General features: G+C 37.6%; 1 protein-coding gene across 1 annotated transcript in view; it reads left to right on the top strand.

Moving 5' to 3' along the window:
- The window catches only part of PKN2 (protein kinase N2), a 53,329-nt gene that overhangs the window by 19,869 nt on the left and 21,346 nt on the right, over positions 1–12,114 (top strand). The window contains exons 2-3 of the mRNA XM_071564636.1: positions 3,498–3,798; positions 11,346–11,497. Of these exons, the coding sequence (XP_071420737.1) occupies positions 3,498–3,798; positions 11,346–11,497 (453 nt within the window). The remainder of the gene's footprint in view (positions 1–3,497; positions 3,799–11,345; positions 11,498–12,114) is intronic.

Here is a 12,114-nt window from a genome sequence, read left to right as displayed (position 1 = left end):
CAGCTGTTGTTTCTTTTAACAGGCTTAATTTTCAGGTTTCAGGGACAGAACACCTGCAGCCTAAGGGATGTGAAGCTCAGCCAGGGAGGGAATTTAGTCAAGTGGGGAAAATAATTTTTAAGAGAATATTCAGCTCTAACAAGAGAGTTGAATAGGACGTCATCAAACAAACCTGGAATATCCTGTATTTTAAGTCACTTCAGTTTAAAAGTGTATTTTTGAGTTTGGAGTTCTGGGAGGTGGTTTTCTTAAAGAAAAAAATCTTACTTCATTTCTCTTACTCAACTACTTGACATTCTGTGCAGTTGTGCCAGTGTGGGCATTATGTTCATTTTAAACGCCTTTGAGGCTGCTCATCTCTGCAGTGTGAGGGTCTGTCTCAAACCTTTGCTGCCTCCCAGCAGTGCAGGGCCAGAGCAGCTTCACTGGCAGAACGTATTCTTGCCCTGCATTCACAGTGACCTTCAAGACTCTCAAGGGTCACTGAGTGCACAGCTGCCTCCTTGGAAGAATTCATCTCACAAGTGACCTTTGTGCCAGGTGAAACGTCTGGGTGACTAGGTGAGGGAGTACTTCTTGCTCAAAAGTGTAAATAACTCTGAATGGCAGGAGAGACAGAAGGAGTATTATCTGTGGCTTTTGGAGGGATTTAAAGACAAATGTTTAAATGGACAGGCAGTGTGACGAACTCCCAGTGTTAGTGTTTAACTGTTGAACTCTCAGCTGTCTCAGAAGAAGGTTGAAGAAGACAGCTCTTTTTCCTGAAACCTTTAAGTCCAGGGACAAAGATACTGCTGAGACTGCTCAGGCTGAGGAGAACTTTAACTCAATTACTGCAAATTCAGAAGGCAAATTATTGATGATCATGGAGATTTAATTTCATTGAAGACTTGCTAGAGACTGCATCTGGCACAAGGGCTCCAAAAACCTGTTTGTGGAAGAATATAACATCCCTTTAACAGATGGGATGTAGGGCTTGTAGAGGGATAAAATCCTCCCCTGTAACAAAATACGATATTGTTCAATGAATTAACCATTAACTGAAGTCTCTTTGGTAAACCCTAGTGAAGAAATTTCTGAATTATTTATATTTTAATTACATTGTTCTATTTCAGAAGTGTACATTCCTGGCATAATTTTAGCATACTTCATGTGCTACTGAAACACAGAGTAAAGGTTTTCTTTTGGGTTTGGGGTGGGGTTTGGTGGATTTGTTGGGATTTGGTTTAGGGTTTTTTATTTCCATTATCATTTATCTTTCTCCTCTGAACTTTGAAAATCCTGCTTTGAGGAGATAGATGATGAATTTATTTCTAGAAAGCTGCAGAACAGGCACAAAGGATTATGGTTTGAAAATACATACTTTTTATTTGCAAACCTTTTTTTAACTCTATTTTTAAAGGCTATACAGTACTATACAAATCTTGATGCTCCTTTTCTACATCCTAAATTTTATGTGTTAGACAAATAGGGAAATCAAGATCTTAATCTAATCTGGATATACTTACTACTTAAACAAATAGTTTACCCTAAAATTGCTATATGGTTTTATTTTCAGTTTCAGTTGTTTCTCAAAACAAAATGCTCAACACATGGTCAATGGTTTCCTTCATTATGAATATGCACCTTTCTATGAGTTGCTAATTGCTAAATTTTGAAAAAAATATTATTTTTTATGCCTATATATGGGAACAATGTCATGTATTTCCCAGTACAACTATTAATAGCATCTCTGCATATGCATAATTACTAATTTTAATCTGCACTGACAGAGATGCACTCAAAAGTGCACTTAAAGTAAATTTGCATGGTTTTTTTCCTTTCATCTTCTTACTCAGTTTTATTTCTAAATTGCTTGTTTCTTGTATTTTTACTTATAGTCAAATACTATGGCAAGATGGTGCTTCCTACTACTCTTAATACTTGGGAATCTTTGAGTTGTTACTTTTTGTACTAGAAGTAGCATCTATGGTAGAAATGTTTTAATAAGGAGATTCTGGAAATTTATAAACTTAGTGTTGAGGATTAGTAGATTGGATCTTGCTTATGGAAGGCAGTTATTGCTGGAACATGCACAGATGGAAATAAATACTTTGACCAACATTGTCTGTTTACATACATGGCCCAGGCACAACCTTCATGAGCCAGTCTTCTGAAAACAAAGTTACTGTTGACTATCTCTAGTGATTACATGTTCTGGACACTTTGGTTTATTAGCTGATGCTCTGCTCCTTGAACTCCTGCCCTAATATTTTCTTCTACTGTTTTTCTCCTATATTGCTTTTTACAGCAGCAAATAGTGATCACAACTGATTTTATGCCAAAAGTTTCAAAATTTTCATTATTCCCTGAAATACCTTCCTGTCCACCCAGTTTTTCAGATGTCCAGGCAATTTCATTGTGTTTAAGAAAGATTACTGACATTTTGGTCTATTGAGTAGTTATGTGCAAATCAGAGCACACATTTATTAAATAAATCCTGAATTAGGACTGGAACAAATTCAAAATTCAGCAGAATCCTGCTTTTGATCTTTACTTACTTAGCTCTAGCTGTGACTTTTGGGTAGGACCCAATGCCTACTCATTGTCCTGTGTCCATGTATGAGACACAGAAGTTCTGTCACGTATGTAATGAATTGTGTTGGACTTGACTGATGTAGGTTCTGTAACAAGCTCTTTGAGCTCCTACTCCTCAGAGGTAAGTGAATGTATACGGGGCACCACTATGGCCTCCTGTGCACTGGGGGTCTGGACACATTCCATCCCCTCCTCCCTTACTTCACCAACTCCTATTCATCACTGCAACTTGTTTTTTTTCTTCATTTTGATCTAGCTTGCCTGCATAAGAAAGCAAGATTTTTTTTAATTGTTATTATGATTTTTTTTAAGTAAAAGGCTTTACCTGAGGTACTTAAAAAAAATAAAAAAACCCCTAGCAAATGTGTTTCCCAGTAACAGCTTAACAAATCTTCATAAAGATGCCAGTATTTCTTTAAGCAACTGCAAACACTACTACCTTTTTTGTATTTCTTTTTTTTACAATCTTTAAAAGGAATCTATTCTAATGAATGTATAAAAATGCATAATAGATAATAATTGTTAGAAGTTAGTCTTGTTTCCTATATCCATCTGGTCTATTAAAACACAAATTAAATCTAGAAAATTACCAATGTGAATCATCAGCTCTGAGGCATATAACTGCCAGGCAAGCAGCCATGACAAATCCAAAAGTGTTTAAATCTCTTGGTGTTAAAAATAGGCATGGTAAAGATGACACTAAATTTAAATTCTGTTGTAAAATGTAACTTCATTTAACATGTAATATCTTGTGAGACTGTTGCTTTAGGTCAGTGTGGGTGTAGAGCCGTGGTTAGTACATGTTCTTGCAAAGCAAGTGTTTCACATACAGGGACCAGAATCCTGGTCACTTTAAGTGGGTGGCATGTGTTGTCAGAAAGAGTGTTTTCTGGTGGTTATATCACTGTTTTTCTTCCTAGGGGGATGCCAAAGGTCTTGTAACCTCAGAGAACGTGAGCACTGGCCAGAAGTTGGACTTCTCAGATACAATGGTACAGCAGAAGCTGGATGAAGCAAAGGACCAAATCAAGCGGGAAATAAGGAAGGAACTTAAAATCAAAGAGGGAGCAGAGAACCTCAGGAAGGTCACAACAGATAAAAAGAACTTGGCATATGTGGACAACATTTTGAAAAAATCGAATAAGAAGTTAGAAGACTTGCATCATAAGTTACAGGAGCTAAACGCACACATTGTTGTAACGGATCTAGAAGATGTTGCAGGTACCATGTGTTACTGTGAAATCAGCTTTTTCTCATAGTTGAGACAAGCTGTACCCCATTTCACTGGGAAAAATTGCACTATGAATTAGCAAAGCCATAGCTGGCAAGCTTGTTCGTTATTTATGTCTCTTTGTTTTGATTCACAAATGAGTATCCATTACTTCGAGTTTCTAGGAAACACTGTATTTCATGGACTATGAGTTCTTCACTTTCAGTTCTTACTATATTAAAGTATTTTCTCAGTCACTGTAGTGTTTCCTAGTAGCTTTTCACTGTCTAAAAGCAAATTTCAGTGGCCCTCCCAGTTTCTCTGAGTTACACTGTAGGCGCATCAGCATTGATGCACCTTATATGGGTGAAAAAGTTACAACATTTATACTTTTTGTTGGATTTTTTTTAACTTCAGTCTTAACTTAGAAAATGTTTTTATGTTATGCTTTTATCTAACTAACATATCAAACATTTCTCACAGTGACACCTTTTATGCTTTCAGTCTCCAGGCTTTTCCACAGCGAAGCTACCATTTTAAAGACAACTGAAAATTGTTTTCAGAGAATCACAGAATGGTTGTAGTTAATGGTTTTAATTACTATTTTCTGTGGCATGGCAGTAAGTCAATGCTAATTTTGAATGTATTTTTTAAGAATACCAGGCTTGGTATTTTAGAATGGAATGTTGTGAAAGTAAACAGTCCTTTCTCAACTTCGTGGAATGACCTGAGAGATACTGCCAGCCTGGTGATTTCACATTGCACAGACTCTTCTTGGCAAAAAGCTCATAAATGTGCACAAGCCATCAAAAGTTTAGCACAGTGAATGCTAAGCCTAAAGAAGCTTGGGCAGTAGAATAAAAGTCTGCATCATCCTTGTGACGGAAGGTTAGTTACAGTGAGAATTTAGGAAAGTACTGGCAGGACTGTCTGGCCCAGTGATGTCCTGCCCAGGTGTTGGGGTGTCTGTGTGTGGCACAGGGCGGCCTGTGCCGTGTTCTCTGTTCTCTCTGCTCCTTTTTGCTTTGGACCTGTGCAAGATCCAAGAGGTGGGACGAGGACACAGCTGGCACTGGGGGGGCAGAGTGGTGGCTGCAGCATGAAATGGGAGTGAACACAATAATGTGTGCTGCTTAGATAGCCACTGGGCTTTGGTAGGCATGAAACGTTCTGTTCTGTATCAGCTGAGGTTTATGAATATCTGCTTCAGTTTTAAAGGAACAGGAAGCGTGGAAGAGAAAGAAAATGGTGTACAAACTGTGTGTAGACCAAATATTAAAAATTTGAGCTGACATAAGTTTGCAAAATTCATCCAGTACTAGAACTCAAAGAGTGGATGAGCATGGAATGCTCTTGTTGGAATAGTCACTTCCAGTGTAGCATTTTTGAAACCCTTATCAAAATGAGTTAATGAGCAATATTGTCATTGTGCATTTCTGGGGAAATGCAATAGAGGTTCAAAGGATAAAAGATCAAGGTTGATTAATTTATGTGCTTCTACATGCTTTGGATGCATGCTAAACTTCTTAGTACTTTTTAATGTTTTTAATTCTGTTCTAAGTGTTATTGGTAAATAAGTTGTATGGTCTTAATTATTGAAATGTGCAAGAAGAAATTTATTAGTTCTGTGGAGATTTTTATATTTTCTATAAAGTATCACATCAGGTATTCCCATTATAAGAGCCATTTTAATAGACTATTTTGCATAATCTTCTTGAGGAAAATAAAACTAGTCTTTAGTTCCATTAATATCTCTTTTTAGATCAAATATTTACAAGCACCCAACCTCCAAAATTAAAATACTTGCATTTTTTTCATACTGTTTGCCTCGTAACTTGATTGCTTGTCTCCTTCCTCATTCATGGTCAATAGTTCAGGGAGGGGGAGCATTATGAGTAAACGTTCTGTGTGTCTTGAAACTGATGGGTGCATCTAGGTGAGACTGATTTTTAATCCTGAAGTTTTAGGTTTGACTTAGGGTTTTAGTGATCTTGGCCATCGCAAAGTGAGGTTGGTGATACAGAAGTTATGACAGGCAAGCTGTGTGTATGTGGAAGTATTGAGGAAGTCCATGAACACATAACCTAAAAGTCACTGCCATCTGACCTAAGATACCTCTGTGAGAGGTCACAGGTATCTCAGTGTGGGAATTCTTGCTTTTGCTGGAATCAGCAGTGAATTGACCATTTACTGGTGAATATGGGAGCTCCCTGAGTAAGTGCGTTGTTTCCAGAGGTTATCTTTATTCCATGTTACTGCTTTTCACTTTAACTCGTGTTTGACCTTCTTCTCGTCAGTTAGTAACAACTTATTTACCAGAGAGAAGGAAATGTATGGGAAATTTTTAGACTGTGCAGATCATGAATACTGAAAATAAGGTAAAGAAGGGTTCAAGAGAGCTGTGGGAGTCAAGGTCTGCGTTTTCTTCATGTACTTTAATCTTTCTCAGTGGTGGCCCTGTTTTTTATTCTGTCATATATTGTGTAGGTTTCTGCAGGTTCTAAGTAGCAAAGTCAGGATTGAGATCTGTTGAGGTGATGATCCCTTTTTCTCATCAGAGTTGAACTCTGAAGATTTTTTCATTTTGTTCTGTTGACTGGTTGAAAGGTTGTTATGGTAACTTAGAACAGTCATTTAATCTTGCCTTGTTCATGTATCTGAAAAGTGGGTGTGAACATATATCTGTAAAGTGCTCTCTAGTTAGGGCTGAAAGTGCATTTAGTGCAAGCTGTTTGACTCTCACTGTTGCTTACAGTATCAAGGAGTAACTTCTATTACTTTTTAACAAACCACTAATTTTAGTGTAACTGCTTTGTAATCAGCACAGAGTAATGAATGCATGTTAATACCATAAAATGTAGTGTTAACAAATCCACTGTATTTTAATAATACTCCATTTCAAGCACATGTTTTTATGGTAGTTCACTTAGAGCTGAAAGCTTTCCAAGTCTTAATGCCATAGGAAATTATTTTCACAATTATTTGAAGAACTGCTACTAAACTTTTAACCAAAAAGTATGGTTTGCCTCAAAGCTGTATTACTGAATGCAAGGGTAGATTTGGCAGTGGGTGTGTGATTTGGAAACAAATTTTTAGCATAACATAGGTGTACTTTTCCTTATGGGGGTTGCTGATGAGTCCAAGTTTGTTTTAGAAGTGGGACTTTGTACCCAAGTCTGCCCTTGCTATGCAGTGTATTAGTCATACTAGGATGTGGAATTCTAAAATTTGTAGGGAAGCACTTGAAGGTGAAGCAGAATCCAGCAATATAAAATGAATAGCATAAGCCTAATGAGCATTACTGCTGAAAGTCTGAGAGATGTAATGTGTAACATGAGAATGATTACTTCTGTTTTAGAGATGAAGAAATTTTGTATCTTGAAAACATACTTTGCAGTGGCACAGATTAAATTGGTATTCTATTTGTGTGTGTAAAAAGTAGCAGTGCAGATTGTAGTTTTGAACATGACTCAGTGAGGTGCAAGACTGAAATAGCTTACCTACAGCAAGCCACTGATTTAAATAGGTATATAGTTAATACGTTGAAAATCTATAAATTGGGAAATTAATCTGTCTCATAGAGCTGAAGTTAAGGTGGATAGAGAGGTGTGGTGATATAAAAACCTTTGAGGGAATTGAGGAGACTGGATAAAATATGGAGCACATAAACTCAAAAAGACATGTCTCTTCTTCCATTCTCCTAACTTGTAAGCTCTCCACTTTACATGAAATTTGGCTGTAGGCGTCAAAAAGAAAATAAATTATTTTGTATAAGAATACGATTAGCGGAGAGGGGAGCAAGAGAGATTTCTTTGTCCCAACAAATGACTAGATTAATCTGTCAGACATAGCACCATATAACACCAGTTACTGGAAACTGGTAGAGGCAGCAACAAAATTGACATAGGTAGTGACTTTTTAGACAGCAGACTCCACTTACAGGGCTCATCACATCCATAGGAATTTCACAGTAATTTCTGGGAACCTTAATGTAATACCAACCACTATTGAAGCAATTCGAAACAATCTTCTGTCACTGTCTTAGTAGTTAAAATCAACTGTTACCTAATGGAAATTCATTTGAACTTCAAAAGTTTCCAGGAGGTCAGTGCGTGCTGTTTTCTGAGTGCAGAATGTCCACTGCTGCCTTGGACCTACTGATGGCTTAGTTCAAGTGCTGATCCAACCATCTGACTCCCTGAGAAAGGCCTGATGCCTCTTTCTCCCTCCCTTCAGCTATGCCTAGACATGCATCGCAGGTGTTTCTGTTGGCTGTGACACTGAGGCCAACTGCAATTAAATACCCTCAAATAAGATTAAAATTAACTATTTACCAAAGGGCACTTGCTACTAATTGAGGGCCTTAACAGCACACTGTAGGACCATCTGGGAACCCAAATTCAGAGGTTTACTTGGGATCCAGCATTTCACACTGAAGAAATAATGTATGTAGCAGCTGGGGAAGAGCCCCCAAAGGACTGATCAGCTGTCTGAGAAGAGTAGAGTTGTGTAACTAGTGTTAATAATTTAAGATGGGAGTGATGGTAAAAGGCAATTTAGAAAGCAAGAAGGTTTTGCTGGTGAGCACTGTGCAGAGACTCAAATTGGAAGGGTTTTCAGAAGAACAAAGATCACGGTTAAGGTAAATATTTCAGGCTGAAAACTGCCATTGTCCTCATATAATCCAAATATGAAAAAAACAATCTGTTAAACCATCCCTATTAACTTACTTTAGGTCTGATGAGTGCATTTTTATGAAAACAGGATATTGCAGTCACTGGGGCAGCGGCACTGCAGCTCTCCCAGCAGCCTGAATGGTGTGCTAACAAGCCACACAAAACTCACCAGCATTGAGCAACAACAGTCACAGTTTTTCAGCAGAATAACACGCCTCTTTACTTGAAATTTAGATCAATTGAAATGCATCTGTCACTTCACCTAAAATTCACTGTCAAGAAGAATATCTAGGCCTAGGAGCCCAAATCTGTACGCCAAGCAAAGTCCTTGCTCTCCTGGGCAGAGTGGGATTCGTTTGCTTGCAAAATGGCAAGTCTCGTGCTGCCCTTATTGATCAACAAATGGGGCAAACTGTTCCCCAGTCCCTACTTGGCTACTCTGAGAGAAATAACAATTTGGTATGAGGACTTAATTTTTGTTTAAGCATATACATAATTCCCATTGATTACAATTATCTGGGTGAATTTATTACTTATTTGTACTATGAAGATGAGTACACGCCTTCAGAGGAGATTTGAGCCCCTCTGTATAGAGCTTTACACAAGTGGATCTGAGATAACGAGCTGTATGAAGTCATGACATTACAAAGAGAAAGGCAAACAGCTAATACAGATGTAGCTTGTAGTGTTGCTGCTAAGATTGTCAACCCTTTCCATAATAGAACCGGTTTGTCTGGCTGATTTAAAAATTTAATCTGAATTCTATAAGAAGCTGCCTCGGGCTGCTTACTGAGTTGTAATGGTGGGAGGCAGTCAGCGGAGTAGAAGGAGTCACTTAGAAACCATCTCTGAGGACCTGTTGGTAAACTATTTTTTTCCTTAAAAAATAGTATCTTTGTTAGGAAACCACATTGTTCCACGTTTGGGAGTTTAGTGAACAGCTACTATGCCTGAAGGCAAAAAATTAGTTCTTCCTAACAATTAGTCCATACTGCAGAAAAGTTTCTTTGCTGTTAGTACATATAGTACAACAATTTGAACTAAATAGCAGAGGGTAGGTTAGGCCCACAAGTACAGACCAACTCTTGAGATGACCCAGATAAGTGCTGTGGTTACACCTTCACAGTGGAGACATGCAAAGGGAGATAATAACAGCTGCCTGGGCAACCTGAACCAAGGTATCTCTAATTAGTCCTTAACTTGCAACTTGAGTATTGTTTTAATGAAAAGGAAGGCTGGTTATGTGCATCTTTAAAAGCTGTGAAAACAGACTTCAGGAACCCCACAGTCTTCACAGGGATCATCAGAGGGCTGGGATCTTTAGGTGGTTCAGGCTTGCATCATAAATCTAAAGTTGGTAAATACTCATTTATATGATGAATCTACTCTACAAGACTTGACACTGTGACTTTCATGTTTGTTCTCATTTTGAATAGATTATTAGATGAGAATTAGTTAAAACTGAAGACGTGAGTAGAAAGCATGTTGTTAATCTTTGTTTTACTAATAGCAGATTTAAGGTAAAGCTATTCAAGTGCAGTTTCACAGGGAAACAAAGCCAAAAACATTGAGGAGAGGATTAATGACAAAACAGACAGATGAGGAATAATGCGGATTTTTTTCCTTCTTTAACATCTTTTATTTTCCGTCCTACCTTTAAGTAGTGAGGATGCAATAAGAGACTTGAAGAGTGAATTAGCAGCAGAGGAAATTAAAAGTCCTTACTGAAATCTGTATGTAGACTCGTCAAAGATTGCAATTTAGGAGGAAATGACACAGCAAACTTGGAAGTAAAATGTGTTAAATCTCCAGAAGTAGCTATGAGAAGCTTTTACAGAAGAGATATGAAATGGCAGATAAGACATCTCCCCATGGCATCTCATAAATAATAATTCGTAAGTTATTAGTGCACTGCCTGTGTTTTCTGTAATTGAGGATTTCAGGAACTTGATTCTTCATGCTAGTTTTAATTCAAGGAAAATTATTACAATTGGAAAAAAGATTGTAGATAGCTAAGAGGACAGTTGTGTTGGAAATAGTTAAGTGCTAGGACATAGTCCAGTGGCAACTTATTTTCAGTTTGCAAACAGTTTGTGTTGCAGAAACTGAAACCAGGGATTAGTAGACTGGTTATGAAAAGTTAAGGAGTTTGGCTTTGTAATTTAATTGATAGAACTAACTTGCAGTCCATTAAATTTTTCTAATAAGATGGAGATCCAAACACAGTAATATTGTCAAACAAAAAAGCTTTATCCTTCCCATAGACCACAGCTGTTCAATAACCTGTCTATATAACCAATTATCCCTGAATTCTGTCAATAATTGCAGAGCAAACAACATTCAGCTTTACGACTAAGAAAAAGTCTCATTTTGTCTGTTTCTAATTTTGACATAAAGTACCTTTAGTGTTCACACTGGAGTCAATGAGAATCTGCTCAATAGCTGTATCCAGACAGTGCTCATTAGTATTGAATATTATTATCCAAGTTCATTTTTAAAACACTTAAATTTATAATCAGGAGTGTAAGAAAGCTTAGTGGAAAACTGCATTTTTTTAATTGGCTCAAGACATTCCAGAAGAAAGAAATCTTCTTTGAAATAAAAATAGCCCTAGCTGCAAACCTGCCTGTTTGGCCACTCCCCGAAGTGATTCATGTGAATGAGGACGTGTGTGGGAGTCTCTGGGCTTCTCACGTTAAGGCGCATTTGCAGCGCTGTTGTAAAGTAGCTCTGGACGGGAGGGTCACTCTTAACTCTTAGGTATGATGTTCCAGTTCTGTTTAATGTATAACTTAATAGAGTAGAGTGGGTTTGGGGGTAGTGGTTTGGATTTTTTCTGCTGTTTTCTTCTGCACACAGTACAGCTTACCTTTAATTTGCAGATTGTCCTAGCACTCCTGACACTCCAAATAGCGATCCTCGGTTTTCTACTAACAACAGATTGATGGCCTTAAAGAAGCAATTGGATATAGAACTGAAGGTAAAACAGGGAGCAGAAAATATGATACAGATGTACTCAAATGGCTCTTCAAAGGTAAGGCTTTGGAATGCTTGAAGAATGTGAAATGAATGTGGATTTTCTTAATTGCTGTAGTGTGACTGTTAAATGTATAAACAGTATGCAACTTCAGTATTTTTAGTTTGGTGTATATGCTTGTTAAACAGCTACATCAAATATGCCACAAATCGCTGTGTCACTTTCTGTTGTAGTTTGATACCCACTGAGATGCTTCTTGTATCAGTTTGTGCACATGCAGTTCAACCTAAATAACAAATCCGACTTACTAAATTTAGTACATCAGTAATCTTTGACCATGTGTGGTTCCCTCAGCAGCAAAGCTTGGTGTGACACTGACTGTTGAGAACATGCAGGTTTTCAAGCAGTGGAGTCTGATGCTTTTCCTTGCTCCACTCAAAAGTAAAAATCCATTTGCTTAAAATAAAATGTGCATGATAATTACACCAGAGGCAGCATTGCCAAGTGTGATTCTGAAATGGTCATCTAGTTGTTCTGAAAAGGTCTGTACCAAGTACTTGTTTCAATAAGATGTGTTTAGTATTCTGATAGACTTGTCATGGTCTGCATTGGTTCACATGCACAGAAAATACTCATTGAAATACCTTTTTTTTAATGGAAGTTTGCTAGTTTAG

The sequence above is a fragment of the Pithys albifrons genome, chromosome 10 (assembly GCF_047495875.1).
Source record: "Pithys albifrons albifrons isolate INPA30051 chromosome 10, PitAlb_v1, whole genome shotgun sequence".
Taxonomy (NCBI): domain Eukaryota; kingdom Metazoa; phylum Chordata; class Aves; order Passeriformes; family Thamnophilidae; genus Pithys; species Pithys albifrons.
Note: the sequence above shows the minus strand (reverse complement) of the source record. Positions and strands in the feature narration are given on the sequence as shown.